General features: G+C 36.9%; 1 protein-coding gene and 1 pseudogene across 7 annotated transcripts in view; one reads left to right on the plus strand and one right to left on the minus strand.

The window, feature by feature from the left end:
• LOC120098766 (histocompatibility antigen 60b-like) overlaps window positions 1-23,579 on the minus strand; it is a 134,474-nt gene that overhangs the window by 4,950 nt on the left and 105,945 nt on the right. For 3 of the 7 annotated variants that reach the window (XR_015648938.1, XR_015648937.1, XM_087604469.1), the window contains 4 exons: window positions 4,107-4,255; window positions 2,157-2,376; window positions 1,632-1,898; window positions 218-1,488 (listed from right to left, as the gene is read on the minus strand). Coding sequence is in view for 5 of the 7 variants with exons in the window: in XM_087604469.1 (XP_087460595.1) it covers window positions 2,362-2,376; window positions 4,107-4,255 (164 nt within the window). In the remaining 2 variants the exon portion in view is untranslated. Of the gene's footprint in view, window positions 1-217; window positions 1,489-1,631; window positions 1,899-2,156; window positions 2,377-3,885; window positions 3,988-4,106; window positions 4,256-23,579 lie in introns of those variants that run through there. The other 4 variants (XM_087604472.1, XM_087604467.1, XM_087604477.1 and 1 more) reach the window with 4 other exon arrangements.
• Window positions 12,109-21,794, plus strand: Vom2r-ps12 (vomeronasal 2 receptor, pseudogene 12; annotated as a pseudogene).

Consider the following 23,579-nt stretch of genomic DNA (forward strand, 5'->3'; position numbering starts at 1 on the left):
TTTTTTCCCACCACAAGCTCAGGTAAGATGGGGCTTAAAATGTTTCTGGAGCTGAAAGTCGAATACACCAAAAATTGTGAATAAAAAGGAAATATTAAAAACATCAGGAAACATGAAAATATCAGAAAATATAGGAAGCCAGCAAAATATAACTCTGTCTGTATTTGCTGGCCTTTTACTTTTCTTTCCTTCTTTCTACCTTTTCTTTTTTTTTTTTAATTCTTAGGAGTCAAGGCTTCTCTGTATCCCTCAAGCCGAACCCAAGCTTAGAATGTAATTGACAACAAGCTTGAAATCTTGTGGCAATCCTCCTGCCTCAGCTTCCCACACAGAGGAAATGTAGGTCTGCAGATGTATACAAGTGGATTTAAAACTTTTATGCAATATAAGTTATTAAAAATAATGATATTGACTAAATATCTGAAATGTCACTTGACATTAAAATACCAACCTATGATTATATGGAAACATTTTTAGAACACATTAAAATACTAAGAACATTGACATTTTCTACACAAATTATATTTTTCCTTTCTTATGTATTTGGAAAAAGCCAAGAATGTCAGTTGTGAGCACTCATCTCACATTCCCTGACTAAACTCGGCTTCAACTTCAGAGGACAGAGACTTGGAGTCACAGTTTCACATGCATGCAACTGTGCCTAGGTAGAGGGACCAAGTTAAATGAGTGGACTTTGCAGTTTTCTTCATTCTTTGGACAAGATTCAACTATGCAGCCCAGGCTGGCCCTGAATTTGGTGGTCGTTCTCACTGAGCTGCCTGAGTGCTCAGATTACAGGTCAGCCGACTTCTTGAACACTCTGCTCAATCTGATCCTTCTGTATTAAGGGCTGGCCTAAGTCAGGAGCTGTTGATGTACACACGTGGCCCTGGGCATAAGAATTACTGCACTGGATCATGTCATCGCCAGAAAAAAACCAGACCTTTAATCACATTCTTATGGTAACTTTTGTTGTTATGATGAGTGAACACCTCATTTAGGTTTTCCTTGTATCTTATTTGGATCCTAGGACTATGGATTCTCTGTTCCCTCACGAGGACATTCCTGGTTCATCCTCTGCTGACTGTAGAGTTATGCTGACTCTGCCTTCCTCCTGTGCCCAACAATCATCATCTCCAACATTACTCTGGAGAGGGGGTTGAAGACTAAGCTTAGACTTCATTCTAGTACACAGATAGAGAGTGGCTTGCGTTAGACCATTGGGACCCCTTTCCTATGTTCTTACCTGATTAATATACCAAGAAGAAGAGTGAGCCCAGCCCTTTCCTTACCTTTTTCTTCATCATGGTAGCAACCACAAAGGCACCTAACGGATCAATGCATTGATGATTAATATTGCTAAACAAGGAATCAATACAAATATATTTTGACTGCAGGTGGTAAACACAGATGAGGCACTGTCCACTGTGGGTGGAATCTGGGTGGCAGATGAAGGCTGGGTGGGATCCAAGGTCGTTATTGTTGATCCTGAGAAAAATGAGAAAAGCTTTAGGCTGATCATACACTCATGCTGATATCCATACAGGGAAATCGTCACCCATTTCAGGAGAATAGTCTTGCCTTCCCCACTCTGTGGGTGTTTCCTCGTGATCATCTACATAACTACTTACTTGGCACTTCTCTGGAGTCTGTCAACAATTTCCTGAGGCACTGGCTGAAATCCCCCATGGAGCACGTCCTGAGACTCTGGGCTATTTCCCTGTTGTTCTGCCATTGACTCACGGTCCTGCTGGCATCAGGATGACTCTCTCTCCAGGTCAGGTTTTTTGGATAAAAGTAGAAGGGATACTGTCTATCAATCGTGAAGGCCCAGCATCCATCCATGAATATTCCTTGATTATATTGAGATTGTACAGTGACCTGCAAGGTGTGATTACCTGCAAATGACACCAAACACCATCGTCTTCCACCCTTTATACAATCATCCTCCCTCAATGGTCCTTTAGTTCTCTGCATTCTCTGTATTCTTTCCTCCCTGGCGTGCTGCTTCTTACACATTGGGTGCCATGTACCTCAAGGTTGGGTCAATATTCAGCTCTTACATGCAGACACATCCACAACCCCTTCCTGCATATGCTCTGTTCTTCCTCTTCCTCATTCATAATCTCTATCTTTGCATTCTGCCTCATACTTACCCTTGGACTCAAAGAGCCATGACTCCAGGTTCATCATCTTCTGAAAAATGTCTTTGGTTCAATTCAGCACACACCTTAGTGGCATTTCCCTTCTTTTCAGGTTTACCCCGTGAGTTCTGTCTTTCATCATTAAAAAGAAGGAGAGGCTTTCCATTCACTGAGCACTGTCCAGGTGAGGATCTGTACTTAACAGTGAAGGTACAACTTAGAGAGTCTGTACCTGTGAGAGAAATAGGCAGGTGAGGTCCAAAGTGGGAGCAGGGATCCAAAGGAGTCATGGCTTTCTAGCACTCACAATCTCTCTGATGGATCAGGAGGAGAAGCCTCTAATCAAGAGTTCCAGCAGTTTCTGGATCTTAATTCTATGCCATAGTTAACTGTCTTAGAACTCCTCAAAGGCATATATGTCACCCGGGAAATTTGTCTTGCAAGTACTTTTATTGTCTAATATCAAGTGCTGAAGTATAAAATCTGTCAGATAATATCCATGTTCCTGGGGATGAAAATCTATCTGAACACTCAGGGGGAAGGGAGGCAACATAGAACACATGGAAATTCAACATGAATCCTGGTGTTGAGGGAAGCTCCTGAGGCAATGCCCCAGTTGTCCTGGACAGGACAGCTGCTAGCTGTGAGGTCAGTGCTCATCCCTGCTCCCACTGTGCTCTGTCACACAGCACTGTTGGCCATCAGAACTCAGCTTCCCCCACTTTAATCAACACACCTAATGCATTCTCACGAAGAGATCTCTGTCTGTCTGTGACCTGCTTGAAGGCCCAAAGTATCTCCTTAAACCTTTCTTTCCCACCCTTCTGGGAGGTACCATGAGACTGTGGATGGGAAGGTAGGAGGGAAAGCTCAAGAACAGATTCTGAAATGGTCCAGAGCTTGTGAGGAATCCTCAGGAAGGCAGTCTTCTGAGCACAGCCTGCCTTAGATCCAGGTCAGCTGTCTGAGCCTTTCCCTTGGAGGGCTCAGCACTGTGCCCAGCATATCCAGTCCCAGAGACTGGTTTTTAGACTTCCTTCCTAAGGACCCCAGTGGTGCTGAGGACATCACCAAGTACTCTTTTCTGTCAGCTGTAACCTTCAACCCTGTAGCCCCTCTATGCCCTCCTGCCATAACTTTTTTTTTCAGAACTTCTATGTGCAGCGTGGAGGAGGGGAGTAGAGGCAGGAATATCCAGGGTCTCCATTTGCTAAGGTGGTGAAGTGGAGAAGAAGCCTAGGAGATTCCTGGAAGCTCAGGACTGAGAGAACTTCCTGACTTAGCTAGGTCCTTGTTCAGGGCCCCAACCCCCTCCATGTAGACCCCCTCCATGTAGACCCTGGGAGCTCACTATCTAGCATCGCGGTTCTCAGAAAATTCAGCAGCACCAAAAGGCCCAGACTGAGAGAAAGTTTGTACATGGTGGTGGCTCTCTTTGCCATGGTCCTTTCTGAGCCCAGGCAGCCTAGGGTGTGACCAGAGCTGCTGAGAAAATCAGGAATCCTCAGTACCTCCCCGCACAGGATCCAGCACAGAGAACTGAGAAAGTTCCAGGCACCTGGACTCTGAATTCTGGGCTTTCCGAGCTCCATTCTTGCAGGTTCCTAGTGCACCTTTTCCTACTTGTTTCTGGGAATCCCTACAGGACCTGGTAGCTCTGGTCCTCAGTCGCACATGCAGAGATTCCCGAGGTCCCCGAGGGCCAGGACTCTCACATTGGCCACCCCTTCATCTCACTCACCTGCAGCTGCACCCTCAGGGTTCCTTGGGCCCAGGGTAAAGAAACAAAATAACCAGTCCCAGGTGAAGGTCCGCAGCGGTGGCCTGAAGCAGCGGGCAGTAACTGAGGTGGAGAAGGTATCAAAGGTAAAGAGAAGCCCAAGCCTACAACTGAAGTAGGTAAAGGGTGAAATCCTTAGAGGATGAAGGAGGCTCAAGTCCCAGAACCAGAATGAAGCCTACCTGCCCAGAAAATTCCTTAAGGTCCACGTGACCAAACCACAGACAGTGGAGGCAGTCCTTTAATGTACATGCAGGAGCAGGACACCATTTGTCACCAGTTGCACACATACGAGGTGTATTTTGTGCGCAGAATGTGTCTTCCTTCTGGCCTGTAATCCAATTCACATGAGAGATTAATGAGGGAAATCTTTATATTCTGTATAAACACAAAATCAAATTTATATACTAAAATCATTTGTCTAAAATTTAAGTTGTTTCCTTTTTTCCCATCTTTATTAACTTGGGTATTTCTTATTTACATTTCGATTGTTATTCCCTTTCCCGGTTTCAAGGCCAACATCCCCGCAACCCCTCCCCTCCCCTACTATATTGGTGTTCCCCTCTCCATCCTCCCCCCCCATTACCGCCCTCCCCCCAACAATCACGTTCACTGGGGGTTCAGTCTTGGAAGGACCAAGGGCTTCCTCTTCCACTGGTGCTCTTACTAGGCTATTCATTGCTACCTATGAGGTTGGAGCTCAGGGTCAGTCCATGTATAGTCTTTGGGGAGTGGCTTACTCCCTGGAAGCTCTGGTTGGTTGGCATTGTTGTTCATATGGGGTCTCAAGCCCCTTCAAGCTCTTTCACTCCTTTCTAAGATTGCTTCAACCGGGGTCCCGTCCTCAATTCAGTGGTTTGCTGCTGGCATTGTCCTATGTATTTGCTGTATTCTGGCTGTGTCTCTCAGGAGAGATCTACATCCAGTTCCTGTCAGTCTGCACTTCTTTGCTTCATCCATCTTATCTAATTGGGTGGCTGTATATGTATGGGCCACATGTGGGGCAGGCTCTGAATGGGTGTTCCTTTTGCCTCTGTTGTAAACTTTGCTTCCCTATTCCCTCCCAAGGTTATTCTTGTTCCCCTTTTAAAGAAGGAGTGAAGCATTCGCATTTCCATCATCCTTCTTGAGTTTCATGTGTTCTGTGCATCTAGGGTAATTCAAGCATTTGGGCTACTATTCACTTATAAATGAGTACATACCATGTGTATTTTTCTGTGATTGGGTTACCTTATTCAGGATGATATTTGCCATTTCCATCCATTTGCCTATGAATCTCATAAAGTCATTGTTTTTGATAGCTGTGAAATATTCCTATGTGTAGATGTACCACATTTTCTATATCTAATCCTCTTTTGAAGGGCATCTGGGTTCTTTCCAGCTTCTGGCTATTATAAATAAGGTTGCTATGAACATAGTGGAGCATGTGTCATTTTATATGTTGGGGCATCATTTGGGTATATGCCCAAGAGAGGTATAGCTGGGTCCGCAGGTAGTTCAATGTCCAATTTTCTGAGGAACCTCCAAACTGATTTCCAGAATGGTTGTACCAGTCTGCAATTCCACAAACAATGCAGGAGTGTTCCTATTTCTCCACATCCTCGCCAGCATTTGCTGTCACCTGAGTTTTTGATCTTAGCCATTCTCACTGGTGTGAGGTGAAATCTCAGGGTTGTTTTGATTTGCATTTCCCTTATGACTAAAGATGTTGAACATTTCTTTATGTGTTTCTCAGCCATTCAGCATTCCTCAGCTGTGAATTCTTTGTTTAGCTCTGAACTCCATTTTTTAATAGGATTATTTGTCTCCCTGTGGACTAACTTCTTGAGTTCTTTGTATATTATGGATATAAGGCCTCTATCTGTTGTAGGGTTGGTAAAGATCTTTTCCCAATCTGTTGGTTGCCGTTTTGTCCTAACCACAGTGTCCTTTGCCTTACAGAAGCTTTGCAGTTTTATGAGTTCCCATTTGTTGATTCTTGATCTTAGAGCGTAAGCCATTGGTGTTTTCTTCAGGAAATTTTTTCCAGTGCCCATGTGTTCAAGATGCTTCCCCACTTTTGCTTCTATTCGTTTGAATTTATCTGTTTTGATGTGGATGTCTTTTATCCACTTGGACTTAAGATTTGTACAGGGTGATAAGCATGAATCGATCTGCATTCTTCTACATCTTGACCTCCAGTTGAGCCAGCACCATTTGCTGAAAATGCTATCCTTTTTCCATTGGATGGTTTTGCTCCTTTGTCAAAAATCAAGTGACCATAGGTGTGTGGGTTCATTTCTGGGTCTTCAATTCTATTCCATTGGTCTATCTGTCTGTCTCTGTATCAATACCATACACTTTTTATCACTACTGCTCTGTAATACTGCTTGAGTTCAGGGATAGTGACTCCCCGGGAAGTCCTTTTATTGTTTAGGATAGTTTTTAGCTATCCTGGGTTTTTTGTTATTCCAGATGAATTTTCAAATTGTTCTCTCTAACTGAAGAATTGGATTGATATTTTGATGATTGATTGCATTGAATCTGTAAATCGCTTTTGGTAAAGTGGCCATTTTTACTATATTAATCCTGCCAATCCATGAGCATGGGAGATCTTTCCATCTACTGAGATCTTCTTCAATTTCTTTCTTCAGAGGCTTGAAGTTCTTATCATACAGATCTTTGACTTGCTTGCTTAGAGTCACACCGAGGTATTTTACATCATTTAGGAGTATTATGAAGGGTGTTGTTTCCATAATTTCATTCTCGGCTTGTTTCTCTTCTGTGTAGAGGAAGGCTACTGATTTATTTGAGTTAATTTTATACCCAGCCACTTTGCTGAAGGTGTTTATCAGCTTTAGTAGTTCTCTGGTCGAACTTTTGGGATCACTTAAATATACGATCATGTTGTCTGCAAATAGTGATATTTTGACTTCTTTTCCGATTTGTATCCCTTTGATCTCCTTTTGTTGTCTGATTGCTCTGGATAGAACTTCAAGAACTATATTGAATAAGTAGGGAGAGAGTGGGCAGCCTTGTCTAGTCCCTGATTTTATTGGGATTGCTGCAAGTTTTTCTCCATTTAGTTTAATGTTAGCTACTGTTTTGCTGTATGTGGCTTTTACTTTGTTTAGGTATGGTCCTTGAATTCCTATTGTTTCCAGGACTTTTATCATGAAGTGGTGTTGAATTTTGTCAAATGCTTTCTCAGCATCTAATGAACTGATCATGTTTTTTTTATCTTTCAGTTTGTTTATATAGTGGATTACGTTGATGGTTTTCCCTATAGTAAACCATCCCTGCATGCCTGGGATGAAGCCTACTTGATCGTGATGGATGATTGTTTTGATGTGCTCTTGGATTTGGCTTGCAAGAATTTTATTGAGCATCTTTTCGTTGATATTCATAAGGGAAATTGGTCTGAAGTTCTCTTTCTTTGTTGGGTCTTTGTGTGGTTTCAGTATAAGAGTAATTGTGGCTTCATAGAAGGAATTCGGTATTGTGAATACAGTCTGTTTCAATTTTGTGGAACAATTTGGATAGTATTGGTATGAGATCTTCTATGAAGGTCTGATAGAATTCTGCACTAAACCCATCTGGAACTGGCCTCTTTTTAGTTGCGAGACCTTTAATGACTGCTTCTATTTCTTTAGGAGTTATGGGGTTGTTTAAATGTTTTATCTGTTTCTGATTTAACTTCGGTACCTCGTATCTGTCTAGGGAATTGTCCATTTCCTCCAGATTTTGAAGTTTTGTTGAATATAGGCTTTTGTAGTAGGATCTGATGATTTTTTGTATTTCCCCTCATTCTGTAATGATGTCTCCCTTTTCATTTCTGATTTTGTTAATTTGGACACACTCTCTGGGTCCTCTCCTTAGTCTGGCTATTGGTTTATCTATCTTGTTGATTTTCTCAAAGAACGAACTTTTGGTTCTGTTGATTCTTTGTATAGTCCTTTTGTTTCTACTTGGTTGATTTCAGCTCTGAGTTTGATTATTTCCTGCCTTCTACTCCTCCTGGGTGTATTTGCTTCTTTTTGTTCTAGAGCTTTTAGGTGTGCTGTCAAGCTGCTGATATATGCTCTCTCCTGTTTCTTTCTGCAGGCACTCAGAGCTATGTGTGTTCCTCCTAGCACAGCTTTCATTGTATCCCATAAGTTTGGGTATGTTGTCCCTTCATTTTCATTAAATTCTAAGAAGTCTTTAATTTCTTTCTTTTTTTTTCTTCCTTGACCAGGTTATCATTGAGTAGATCATTGTTCAACTTCCATGTATATGTGGGTGTTTTTCCCTTATTGTCGTTGAAGACCAGCTTTTGCCTGTGGTGGTCTGATAGGACACATGGTATTTTCTCTTTCTTTCTGTATCTATTGATGCCTGTTTTATGACCAATTATATGCTCAATTTTGGAGAAAGTACCATGAGGTTGTGAGAAGAAGGTATATCCTTTTGTTTTAGGATACAATGTTCTATAAATATCTGTTAAGTCCATTTGGTTCATGACTTCTCTTAGTCTGTCTATGTCTCTGTTTAATTTCTGTTTGCATGATCTGTCCATTGATGAGAGTGGGGTGTTGAAATCTCCTACTATTATTGTGTGAGGTGCAATGTGTGCTTTGAGGTGTAGTCAGGTTTTTTTATGTATGTAGGTGCCCTTGTATTTGGAGCATAGATATTTAGGATTGAGGGTTCATCTTGGTGGATTTTTCCTTTGATGAATATGAAGTGCCCTTCCTTATCTTTTTTGATGACTTTTAGTTGAAAATCAATTTTATTTGATAATACAGTGGCTACTCCAGCTTGCTTCTTGAGACCATTTCCTTGGAAACTTGTTTTCCAGCCTTTTACTCTGAGGTAGTGTCTGTCTTTGTCTCTGAGGTGTGTCTCCTGTAGGCAGCAGAATGCAGGGTCCTCATTGCGTATCCAGTTTGTTAATCTATGTCTTTTTATTGGGGAGTTGAGTCCATTGATGTTGAGAGATATTAAGGAATAGTGATTGTTGCTTCCTGTTATATTTATATTTGGATGTGAGGTTATGTTTGTGTGCTTTTCTTCTCTCTGTTTTGTTGCCAAGGCGATTAGTTTCTTGCTTTTTCTAGGATGTAGCTTGCCTCCTTATGTTGGGCTTTACCATTTATTATCCTTTGTAGCACTGGATTTGTGGATTTTGCGTCGGAATATTTCAGTGTCTTCAATTCTATTCCATGGATCTACCTGCCTTTCTCTGTACCAATACCATACAGTTTTTATCACTATTGCATCGTAGTATAGCTTGAGATCAGGGATGGTGATCCCCTCAGAATTTCTGATATTGTTGAGAATACTTTTTGATATCCTGAATTTTTTGTTATCCCATGTTTATGCTCATTATCCAGGAGACTGCTACCTGGGACAGCAGATGTCACTCTTGATTTCACATTCTAGCAGATCCAGGAGATGAATTCAAGCCTCTGAGTGCCCATTCATCTTTGAATTGAACAGTGGACACATTGTTGATTTGAAAATGACACCACACATTACTGAGTGATCTGCTTATTAGGCCAAGCCTTGATTCATGAAACAGATAAATGTTTAAGAGTATTTTTTTTCAGGCAGTGGAAGTGCGAGCCTTTCTTCCCAGCACATTTAATATCCTTTGTAGCACTGAATTTGTAGAAAGATATTGTGTAAATTTGGTTTTGTCATGGAATATCTTGGTTTCTCCATCTATGTTAATTGAGACTTTTGCAGGATACAGTAACCTGGGCTGGCATTTGTGTTCATACAGGGTCTGTATGACATCTGTCCCGGATCTTCTGGCTTTCATAGTCTCTGGGGAAAAGTCTAGTGTGATACTGATAGGTCTGCCTTTATATGTTACTTGACCTTTTTCCCTTTCTGCCTTTAATATTCCTTCTTTATTTTTGCATTTGGTGTTTTTTCTATTATGTGACGGGAGGAGTTTCTTTTCTGGTCCAATGTATTTGGAGTTTTGTAGGGTTCTTGTATGCTTATAGGCATCTCTTTTTTTAGGTTAGAGAAGTTTTCTTTTATGATTTTGTTGAAGATATTTATTGGTCTTTTGAGCTGGGAGTCTTCACTCTCTTCTATACCTATTATCCTTTGGTTTGATCTTCTCATTTTGTCTTGGATTTATTGTATGTTTTGGACCAGTAGCTTTTTCCGTTTTACATTATCTTTTACAGTTGTTTCGATGATTTCTGTGGAATATTCTGCTCCTGAGATTCTCTGTACTATGTCTTGTATTCTGTTGGCGATTCTTGTATCTACGGCTCCTTGTCTCTTCCTTTGGTTTTCTATATACAGGGTTGTTTCCCTGTGTTCTTACTTTATTGCTTCTATTTCCATTTTTAATTCCTTCAACTGTTTGATTGTGTTTTTCTGGAATTCTTTCAGGGATTTTTGTGATTCCTCTCGATAGGCTTCTACTTGTTTATTTATGTTTTCCTGCGTTTCTCTAAGCTAGTTCTTCATAACTTTCTTGAAGTCCTCCAGCATCATGATCAAATATGATTTTAAATCTAGATCTTGCATTTCTGGAGTGTTCAGATATTCAGTGTTTGCATTGTTGGGAGAATTGAGCTTCCATGATGCCATGTAGTCTTGGTTTCTGTTGCTTGGGATCCTGTGCTTGCCTCTTGCCATCAGGTTGTCTCTGGTGTTACTTTGTTCTGCTATTTCTGACAGTGGCTAGACCGTCCTATAGGCTTGTGTGTCAGGAGTGCTGTAGACCTGTTTTCCTGTTTTCTTTCAGCCAGTTATGGGAACAGAGTGTTCTGCTTTCGGGTGGGTAGTCTTTCCTGTCTACTGGTCTTCAGCTGTTCCTGTGGGCCTGTGTCCTGAGTCTCCCAGGCATTTTGCTTGGAGCAGAAAAGATGGTCTTACCTGTGGTCCTGCAGCTCAAGTTGCTTGTGGGGGCCTTCTTTTGAGCTCTCCGTGAGGGCAGCAACCAGGAGGGCCTGTGCTTCCTTTTCCCGGAGCCTCCGTGTACCAGGGTCCCAGATGGCATTAGGTGTTTTCCTCTGGAGTCAGAAATGTGGGCAGAGTGTATTCTCTTCTGGATTCCCAGGCTTGTCTGCCCTCTGAAGGTTTAGCTCTCCCTCCCACGCAATTTGGGTGCAGAGAACTGTTGATCTGTTCCCTTCAGGTCCAGGCAGTGTCTCCCACCTCATTTTTTTACTGTACAATCATGGCATTGACCTAACTGGTACCAGCCCTCTGTTGTCTATAGACATCAACCTACATATCAGATATACATCTCTCTTGTTGCAATGTAAACCAAGACAATACCATTTCAAAACAAATACCAACTAGACATAAAAAATAAATGGTATATGCTAACATTAGCAATAAAATTCTCCCTCATAAACAACAGCTATATACTTTCATTCCTTTAAATAAAACATAGAAAATTGTTCCCAACCATCTTAATGAGGTGTGAACAAACATCAAACAAAAAAATATTTACCAAATGTCTCTAAGTGTCAAGGAATGATTATCAAGCAAGTTAACAGCATTACAGCTCATAAAATGTCTGCATAGGAACTGCTATTGGACAGGATGAGTGTTGAATCTATATGATTCCAGGAATTTTTGGATTTAGCATAATGACATATTCTCCAGATGACAAGAATTAAGGGAAATCTGAGGAGATTTTTTAAACATTCTCAATTCCTGGCTCAATGTTGGATGTGAAACTTCCCTTCCCTACACCAGGGGATGAAAGATATAATGTGTCATTATTCAACTCAAAGTCCAAATGATATGGAACATTTATGCCTTTGCAACTCTTGATGTAATATAAAAATTCTGAGGAAATCTATTGGGTTCATATATATTGCTGTTGACACATGGTCTGTTGAAGGCCGTTCAAGAGAAAATTGCCCTTTGGAATATTTATGGCGTGGATGTTAATGAAATCATGGCAGCTGTGGATGGAGAACATTATCTTCAAAACATGTTTTTGGAAATGTTTTGATAAAAAGTTTTCAGGCCTCAGATGTAGAGCTTGAGGCCAGAATGTTCCCATTGTATCCAGGGAGCAGAACATAGGATGAACGGAAAGGAACTGTTGAATATAATTAAGTGGATCTCCAGACAGCAGAAGCCTTAAAATACACACATAGGTGTAAATGTGTGTATTATGTTTGCCTACATAAGAATCAGGTTTCACAACTGCTCCATCCTAGATCCTAGCAGACATGAAGAAGCTGTGTGCTTTCATTATTGTCTTTTTTCCCCTGAAGTTTTCTCTCATCCTGTGCAGCTTGACTGAACCCAATTGCTTTTGGAGGATAAGGAAGAGTGAAGATAATGATGGAGATTTGTGAAATGACTGTGGTTTTGGCCTTTTTACACTCCAGAGCCCTATTGAAAATTTTTATAATTGCATTATTAATTTTAGGTAAGTTATTAAATTTATTTCTTGCTTCAATATTATGAATTAGAAATATGCAATTGTGTACACAACCGGTGAGATTCTGTCCTGTTTATCCCCTTGTAACTTTAGGAACAACAGAATATTAATTATAACTTCAATCACTATTTTAATATTTTCAAGTGTGTCACAGTTTACCTTAGCCTTACTACATTGGCTCTAGTTCACAAAGCTGGAAAATAAGAGAGACTGGATTCTATCTCTTGAATCTTTTTTGATATCATATGTTTTTACCTTTACCTTGAATTCATAATTCTCACTTTGGGCAAGTGACTGCATCACTGTCTCTCTTCAGCTTTCTGCCAAGCATTCCTGTATAAGCATGCATCTAAAGGACTCACTAAAATGGTTAAATAATTTTGGCCTCTAAAAGTTGGACATACACTTATACATTGAAATATGTGTGGTGTAGTGGTGGAAGGATGTCTACTATATATGATTACATGTATATTATTACATATATATTATGAGCACATATATGTGCTTTGCATTATAAAATAGTCTTTAAATGAGCCCCTCCTGTCATTCTGGGGCTGTCCCTGAATATGGAAAAAGCCTGCAGAACTGTTATACTGTTACCAGAATATCTTTTCATCCAGTGATGCAAACACTCAGGCACATATTAGAATTATTATCTGCATTATATAGATAGTCAATATTTATTTAATTTTTAAAAATGTGTAACATTAGTGAAGATCTAGGAGAATAAATGTACTTCTTGTGGATAAGAAGTTCTCAATGTGGCTACATACTTCTTAGATTCCAAGTGTGAGATGTTATCATTAGTGGCTGCAGATCACGAGAGAAGGGATGCTGAAATCACTCAAATTTTAGCTAACCAATGTGCTTGGAACTTCATTTTTTCATAAACTGAAGTTTCCTGCACTTTTCTATCCTGCACTCTCATCCCATTTCTTAATTTTTTTTGTATCTTTGGGATTTCAACAAAATATTTTCTAATTGTTAGCCACAGTATACTGTGTACACTTTGATAGTAGTGGTGGCTTCACATTATTGTAATTCTGTGTGAGGTCAGTAGAAATTTCATTTCTGATGCATTCTATATCATCCCAGATCTCATTGGAAAAAATAGTGAACATTCTCACTGACACTTCTATAAGCGATAGTAAGATTTAAATTTACAAATATGTGAATTACGTCAATACACTTTTACGGTTTAGAAAGGAAAACTTAGCTCCAAACAGTCAATTTAAATGTGCTAATTTCAGCAAAAGAGCATGTTTGTTGTTTTACTTCTGATGAGAGGTAATTGCTAATAATAACAGATGAATATATGAACTGCCAACTGTGCTTGGGCAGAGGTACACATTCCAAGTGAAAGAAAATCTTACTGCTCAGACAACTTAAAGAATTAAGAAGACTGAAGTGTTAAGAGAAATCTCAAACCACTTTTATAAAATGAAAATAGTAACAACACACTAAAAGGTAACTTTAAGGTGATGTGTAATGGAACCTATAAGATATTATTCAGGTTACATAGTATATTGCATCATTTTTTGAACTTGAAATGAATAAATAAATTTAAGTTGAATATATCCTTGTATATTTATTGTTAAATGAATACTAACAGATAAAACTATTAAAAGCATGTTCTAAGAACAAGGAAATATTATTTGTAATGCTTCTTACTATGCATAAAATTAGCATTTTCATAATGTTTAACTTGAAATTTTTTCCTAATTTGAAATTTAAAAAATGTTCTTACTGATACCATAAATTCTCTTCTAAAAACACTGATTTGCTTTTTGAAGTAAACTGATTGTTAGATAATTTACACAGATACATAATTCATTTTTCGTACACTTACTCTATATTAGGTAGAATTATATATGGGCTTTTGAATATATTTATAAATGATTCACTTTTTAATATTTTATGCTCTTTTGATACTCTGCTTGATACTTGAAGGATATTTTGAGTTTTGAAACAAGTTAGTATGCAACATTAGGTTTAGGATCATGAGTAATAGACATTATTAAATATGCATTAATGATATTTTAGGGTGTAACAGTATATGAATATAAAAGTTGAACAAAATTTTTGATGTAGTATATGATTGAAAAATATCAAATATTATTAACATGTTTGAATATAAAGTACATTTAAATACTAAAAATATAAGGCAAATGTGTTATGTATTTCAAGTGTAGTTTAAGTAATGCTTCTTATTTTGTATTTGTGGAATTACATCTCCACGATTATATTATAACAGTCTTACTCAGTTTGGCTCTAATGTAGTTTGAAGATGGTATTCAGAGATAAAATAGTCCCCTTATTGACTTTCACAATTAAAAAATTATCATATGTTAGTGTCCTAGTTCTATGAATTCTTAAATTGTATTCAAATCTTAAGATCTCTAATTTATGAGACTTATTTCATGACATTTAGACAGAGATTTAGAATTTCTTGTGGTACAAATTTAACTGCAATTGAAATTTTATTTTTCAAACATCTCAGTTAATCATCATTATGCTTGGTTTTAGAATACCAGCAAGAAAATATGAATTTTTTCTGGTACTGTTTTTTTGCTACCGATGAGATCAACAAGAATCCTTATCTTTTACACAACATGTCATTGATGTTTATCATCATTGCTGCTCTGTGTGAAGATACAATGGGAGTTCTGGATAAAGAATATTCACATCAAAACAACAGTTACAAACTAATTAATTATAACTGTGAAAGAAAGCAAAGTTGTGATGTAGACCTTATAGGACCGTCATGGATAACTTCCTTAAAAATGTCAATTCATTCAAAGACACCAAAGGTAATGATATGTGACACTGGACAGATTACCAACTTTTAAATTCCATTTATATGGGCCTACAAGAAAACTTGGACACCGTGCAGTTGTGGGTATGCTGCTGCCACACACACACACACACACACACACACACACACACACACTAAAATAATCGGATTGTATAATTCTACTGGGCAAACAGGAAAAATTGTTTTCTAGAACATTCAGAATTGTCAGGAATATTCTAGAATATGAAAAATATATGATATTTATAGTTTAATTTTACTACCCACAATCTGAGTTCTGAACGGTGAGTAACTTTACTTGTATTTATGTCCAAACCTCCTAACAATCATATTCCTCACGTGGATGATTCATCCTCTCTTCTATACTATTCATATTTTCTCTGGATCATTTAACCCTAACCTGAGGGACCATGACCAGTTTCCCTATACCTAACAGATAGCAACCAAGGACACATATTTGTTCCATGGCATGGTCTCCTTGATGTTTCATTTTGGATGGACTTGGATAGGACTGGTCATCTCAGATGATGACCAAGGTATTCAGTTTCTTTCAGACTTGAGAGAAGAAATGCAAAGGCATGCAATCTGTTTAGCTTTTGTGAATATGATCCCAGAAACCATGCAGATATACAAGACAAGAGTTAAGATATATGACCAACAACTTATGACATCTTCAGCAAAGGTTGTTATCATTTATGGAGAAGTGAACTCCACTCTAGAACTCAGCTTTAGAAGATGGGCATATTTATGTGCACAGAGAATCTGGATCACAACCTCACAATGGGATGTCATCACACATAAAGAAGATTTCAGCCTTGATTTCTTCCACGGGACTGTCACTTTTGCCCACCACCACAATGACATTGCTGTATTTAGGAATTTTATGCAAACAATAAACACATCCATGTATCCAGTAGACATTTCGCAGTCTATGCTGGAATGGAATCATTTTAACTGTTCAATCTCAAAGAACAAGAAGAAAATGGATTGTTTTACATTCAGCAACCCATTGGAATGGTTAACACAGCACACATTTGACATGGTCCTGAGTGAAGAAGGTTACAATTTGTATAATGCTGTGTATGCTGTGGCCCACACCTACCATGAACTCATTTTTCAACAAGTAGAGTCTCAGAAAATGGCAGAACCCAAAGGAGTATTCACTGACTGTCAGCAGGTAACATTTCTTACATTTCATTATGCTTAGATTTAACAATGTGACCTTTCAGGCCCCTGAGAAGTTCACATACATTTGTTACAGGTTATCTCTCAGTGTAAAGTTTTCTATACTGCAAAACTCCAAAATGAATTTTTTACATGGATATATATCCTGCACAGTGATAAGTTTTAATAGGAGACAATACATTTTTATAAATATCAGTGAATTGTGTGACAATGTGTTTCAACATTTAACCAAATGAGTTCAAAATTTAAAAGGAGCCAAGAGTTTTATCATAAAATTCTTAAGTGATGACTAGACCGGAATATTTTTCTCAAGAAGAATTTCTCAAAAATAAGTACATGTGCTCTGATAATAGTTATTCATTTAAATTAATAATTATTTATAAAAAACAAATGATGAAGAGTGCACATTTTATTAAGGTTATGTTTATGTCATATATGTATTCGGTATGTACATGATTGACCCACTACCATCCTTTAGTTCCAAAACTTCCAGACTTTTTAACTTCCCCTTATTTCTTACATATGTGGCTTCAGCTTTTAAATATTATTATTGACAAACATGTGTACACATACACACACATTCCATGTGATTTGTTCTGTGGTAATCATTTATTCTAGCTTTTTTTTTTACCATCGAACATTAATTTGAAGTATATTAACTTGTAATTATACACTATAACATGTGATTATAACTTGTAATAATGCAGTATCATATACTTTACTACATGGGATTAATTTAACACACCTGTCTTTTCTGAAAGACATTAAAAGATTATGGGACATTCTCAATTTGGCATATTCTGTATTGATATGCATATGTAATCTTCTAATGATTAATCTCATTTCGGTGGCTTCTTTGCTAAAAACTAGGGTATTTATTAACCCTGTTGGAGAACTGGTAAACATGAATCATAAGGAAAATCAGTGTGCCATGTATGACATTTTCATGATTTGGAATTTTCCACAAGGCCTTGGATTAAAAGTGAAAATAGGAAGCTATTTTCCTTGTTTACCACAGAGTCAACAACTTCATATATCTGAAGACTGGCCGTGGGTCACAGGAGAAACATTGGTAAGTATACTACAATTTTTACTTTTTTAAAGATATCTAAATTTTAAAATAGCAAGCACTCAAATAATATCCATTTGGTTAAGACCAATTAATATGCTCATAAATGACCATTCTCAGTTACAAGCACCAAAATTTAATAACACTGAAATTCACAGGAGAAACATTGGTAAGTATACTACAATTTTTACTTTTTTAAAGATATCTAAATTTTAAAATAGCAAGCACTCAAATAATATCCATGTGGTTAAGACCAATTAATATGCTCATAAATTTCCATTCTCAGTTACAAGCACCAAAATTTAATAACACTGAAATTCACAGGAGAAACATTGGTAAGTATACTACAATTTTTACTTTTTTAAAGATATCTAAATTTTAAAATAGCAAGCACTCAAATAATATCCATGTGGTTAAGACCAATTAATATGCTCATAAATGACCATTCTCAGTTACAAGCACCAAAATTTAATAACACTGAAATTCACAGGAGAAACATTGGTAAGTATACTACAATTTTTACTTTTTTAAAGATATCTAAATTTTAAAATAGCAAGCACTCAAATAATATCCATGTGGTTAAGACCAATTAATATGCTCATAAATTTCCATTCTCAGTTACAAGCACCAAAATTTAATAACACTGAAATTCACAGGAGAAACATTGGTAAGTATACTACAATTTTTACTTTTTTAAAGATATCTAAATTTTAAAATAGCAAGCACTCAAATAATATCCATGTGGTTAAGACCAATTAATATGCTCATAAATGACCATTCTCAGTTACAAGCACCAAAATTTAATAACACTGAAATTCACAGGAGAAACATTGGTAAGTATACTACAATTTTTACTTTTTTAAAGATATCTAAATTTTAAAATAGCAAGCACTCAAATAATATCCATGTGGTTAAGACCAATTAATATGCTCATAAATTTCCATTCTCAGTTACAAGCACCAAAATTTAATAACACTGAAATTCACAGGAGAAACATTGGTAAGTATACTACAATTTTTACTTTTTTAAAGATATCTAAATTTTAAAATAGCAAGCACTCAAATAATATCCATGTGGTTAAGACCAATTAATATGCTCATAAATGACCATTCTCAGTTACAAGCACCAAAATTTAATAACACTGAAATTCATGTAATCTGGTCATAGGGATCAAAGGACTCTGAATTCCATGTCCAACTGTATCCATGTGACTATTTACCCCATACTACAGAAATATATTTATTAAATTTATAGCAATATACATACACACAGACACATATGTGTGTGTATGTGTGTATATATATATGTATATATATATACATATATACGTACCTACACATAAACCATGAAATTATCTGCTTATATGAACATAGTTGTAGCCCAATTGAGTATAGAATAGATTCATTAAGAGAAGTATTTTTCCAGATTCAAACTTTTCTTTTGCTAATTTATAGATTTTTATTATTAATTTTATTTATTTACATTTAATATTATCCTCCTTCTCAGTTTCCCCTCCTCTGCAGAGTATTGCCTTATCTGGCATCAGAGTAAAGAAAGGCCCTTGGTTATGTGGAGCGTGCATGCCACAGATTATGAGAATGTTAGATCAGTGAGACCAGGGTGGCCAAATTGTTGGAGAAGCTCTCTAATAGAAGCAGGGGGAGGGATGGAATGGGGATTAAAGGTTGTCTTTTACACTTAGGCAAATATCATTAATTGTATGAGAGTCTTATATGAAATTCTTTGTTCTTACTCAATGAACGATTCTTTCTTGATATATCCTACCTTCTCTCTCCTTACAACTCAGTGTTCTTATTATTATATTTCAAAATCTTGAGAGAAATACTGATGCCACATAAATGTTCCATTTGAATTAACAAGTTTAGCAAGGACAAAATTTAAATTCTGACACCAGAAATGTTACATATATATTACATGACATAGTAATTATTGTATGACATTCAGTGTATTGCAGGTTAATACAAAATAATAAATTATCAGAGGAATATATCTGGTAATATCCCATATATTAATCTGTGGATCATTTTACATATGATGTATTCATGAACTACACACACATACACATTAAATACATATTTGTATATCAAATATAACGTGCATTGTTTATGTATATATATTTTATACATATATGTGTATGTGTGTGTGTGTGTGTCTGTGTATGTCTGGATGTCTGTGTGTTTGTCTGTCTGTGTGTCTGTATGTGTATTGCCTCAGGTTCCCTCCTCAGTGTGTAGTGTGACATGTACTGCAGGATTCAGAAAAATTCATCAGAAACAAACAGCCAAATGCTGCTTTGATTGTGTCCAGTGCCAAGAAATTGAGATTGCCAATGATACAGGTACATGCTTGCATGCAGAAGAAAAGATGATGAATTTGAATATCTTCTCTTTACAAACTAGAAATATGATATGACCTAGATGGAAACTACAGTCCAAAAATCTCCATGTTTCAGAATTTAATTAGTTAAATAATATCAGTTTCTCTTGGACCCAGTAAATTACCTGCAATATCTTCTACAAACAACTCATGTATGTCACAATATAATGGTTAATGGTTTTATATTATGCAGAAAATGTTTAGGGGGACATACATGTGTAACATTTTTTAAAAAATAATTTTAGGCATAACCTGAGCAGATGTTTATTCTTCTTCGATTCTTTGTACAAAGAATCTTAACTACATGTACAGTCCACAATCTTTCTGTCATCCGGCTTAGTCCCTGACAAAGACAAGATGCTCAGAACAACAAGTGTTCTCTAGTGAAACACATTTTTAGAGCTTACATGGCATAAAGGATTAGACATTTCCTATCAAAGAATTAGAAAAAGAGTGATGATTTCAAGAATGCAACAAGAGATAGGAGAGTGCTTATCATTAATCACAGCCTAACTAAGGAAAGCGGGATGAATGTCAATATCGATAATCTTCATGCCATAACCTTCTATACTCATAACCAAGGAAATTGTAGTTGCGGGAAAGGAAATTGTACCACAACAAGAGGGACATGCATAAGATTATGAGGCATAAGGCCTCAAGAATGAAAATATTCCTTTACTCATACAGTATTTGAATGAGGAATTGTGTGCTCACAAGCCTATGTGTAGATACAAAAAAAGTGAATAATTCACAAAGCAAACAAAATACATAATGTTTTTCATCAACTGGCATCAATAAATACCTCAGTATACTTCCCTTGTCTCTGAATAGTGAAATTATGGTTTAAGAAATAAAATAAACTGAGATTATACATATTAGTAATCATATTTTTATTTTATTTTTGTTTAAGCGATAACTTTTCCATTTTCTATGATGATGATTTGTTCTATCACAAAGCATAGGTAAATAGATAGCAAACTCAAGTTAGTAGTTCCTAGAGCAATAATGAACAAAATATTTTCTCAACCCTAAAATATTTATTGATATATCTTCTGAATAAAACAAATATACAATTATTAACTATATGATTATGATAACTTATAAGGGATTATTGTTCTTTGCCAGCAGATATGGAGCAGTGTGTGAAGTGTCCAGATGATTCGTATGCCAACTTAGAACAAACCGAGTGCCTCCAAAGAGCTGTGACATTTCTCGCTTATGAAGATTCATTGGGGATGGGTCTAGGGTGCATGGCCCTGTCCTTTTTAGCCATCACAATTCTAGTACTAGTCACTTTTGGTAAGTACAGGGATACTCCCATTGTGAAAGCCAATAACCGCATTCTCAGCTACATCCTGCTCATATCTCTAGTCTTCTGTTTTCTGTGCTCATTGCTCTACATTGGACATCCCAACCAGGCCACCTGCATCCTGCAGCAAACTACATTTGCAATATTTTTCACTGTTGCTATTTCTAGTGTGTTGGCCAAAACAATAACTGTGGTCACAGCTTTCAAGCTCACTACTCCAGGGAGAAGGATAACAAAGATGATCATAAAAGGGGCAACTAACCTGCTCATTCCCATTTGTACACTAATCCAACTTGTTCTCTGTGCAATCTGGTTGGTGACATCGCCTCCATTTATTGACAGAGATATACAATCTGAACATGAGAAGATAATCATCACTTGCAACAAAGGCTCAGTCATAGCCTTCCACTTTGTCTTGGGATATTTGGGCTCCTTGGCTCTGGGGAGCTTCACTGTGGCTTTCTTGGCTAGGAACCTTCCTGACAGATTTAATGAGGCCAGTTCCTAACATTCAGCATGTTGGTGTTCTACAGTGTTTGGATCACCTTCCTCCCTGTCTACCACAGCACCAGGGGGAAGGTTATGGTTATTGTGGAGGTTTTCTCCATCTTGGCTTCCAGTGCAGGGTTGCTAGGGTGTATATTTTTCCAAAAGTGTTATGTTCTTTTAGTTCACCCAGATTTAAATGTTCTTCAGAAATAAAAACATAAATTGCTTTAGCAACCTTTTGATACTTTTAAAACATTAGGTGATGATCAACATATCTATTTTGCTTTGTCTTAACAAAAGTTTTCATAAATCATCAATGAAAATTAAGTAATATCTAGCGAAAGTACTTTTACCATCAGACAGCACTGCCTAAAGCAATAAAATTAGTAAGTTTTGGTGGCAAATGAGCTCTCAGAAACCTAAACATATTGAGAACAGGAAATCTGTTAAGGAAAGGCTACAAGTGCTTTGATTTGTAGACATGTGTTTAAGAAACGTTCTTAATTAAGGATTAGTGTAAGGTGACTCTGCTTCATGTAGCCAGTGCCACCTCCAAGCAAGTTGTTCTGGGAGCTATAAGGAAGAAGACTGTCATAGGATGGACATGAAACCAGCGATGAGCATTACTCAATGGAATACTCGTTGAATCACTGCATCCATGTTCTTTTCTTGGCTTCATTCAATTAAGCGTGACCCAGGTACATAGGGAAATAACACTTTTCTCATATATGTTTTGACCATGTTGTTTTGTTACAGCAACATAAACTGAAACATCAGCTAATTGGTAACTTGCCTTGAGTGGGAATTGGAATGGCATATATTACGCATACAATGAAAGGCATTGATTTGAAAAGAGAAACAAGATTGAATCTTATTAGAGGGTGGAGCATCGTTAGAAAGTTTAATATTGTCAGTGGTCACCACAGAGGTATGAGATATTGGAATAGCTTCATAATATACTATGAAGATATTCAAAATATCAAATAAGATACTAAGAAGAGTACACTATATGAAAAGGACTTTGGGGTTCAGATTTTGGCTGTACTTGATCTTTATATGAAAACATACCATATCATTACAAAATGTAAGAGTGTCCCATTCAGTGAGAAAAACTGGTAAGAAAAATAATGTAATACAAAATAACTTTTTCAATATTTGGTCAGTGAAGTCTGCAGACATAAAAAACACTTTAGATGAAGAATCTCACGCAATTTCTCAAAACAGGAATAACTAAAAATTATTGTTTCAATTATATACACAAAGACACAGATACAAAATCATACTACTATTTCTGAACAATAGTTTGTGAAACAGTGTCATGTTTTTCAAAATAATGGTTTTTGATTTTTTACTGTTACTTGGTAGTTTAATTTTTTTTATTTAATTTAATTTAACATTTACCTTTTCATTTCTTCTTTTTAACTTTCACATCATATGTCTCCACAGGTTCATTTAATAAACCATATGCAAAATATTGTACTGGTTAATTTTCATCACCATGATAAAATTAGAATCACTTGAGAGGAGGTAATGTGAACATGAGTTTAGGGTACTTCTTTGATTAATGATCAGGGTAACAGGACACAATGCAATGTGAGCAATGCTATCCTTGGCCTTTCAGTCAAGTGCAGTATTGTAAAGCAAACTTAGCAAGTCAGTAATTTTTATTCCTCCATGGAGTCATTTAGTTCATGCTTAAGTTTTCCCAATGCAATACTATAAGTACGAATCCAAATGAACCCTAAAATTCCCAAAGTAGTCTTTTAGCACAGCAACAGAAATCGAATGGGAAGTTGATGCCTAATTTGATATAAATCAAAGACTGAGTTTTAAGCACAAAACACTATGATTGAAGTGTTTCTTAAGTAATTGCTTTTTAATGAAAACATAATGACAGGCATGGTGGCACATCATAGTAATATTATCAATACGAAGGATGAAGCAAGAATAGACTAAGAGAAACAAAGTCAAAATCAGGCTGTGTGGTGATAGATCGTAT

Source organism: Rattus norvegicus, chromosome 1 (assembly GCF_021556685.1).
Source record: "Rattus norvegicus strain SHRSP/BbbUtx chromosome 1, alternate assembly SHRSP_T2T, whole genome shotgun sequence".
NCBI classification, from domain to species: domain Eukaryota; kingdom Metazoa; phylum Chordata; class Mammalia; order Rodentia; family Muridae; genus Rattus; species Rattus norvegicus.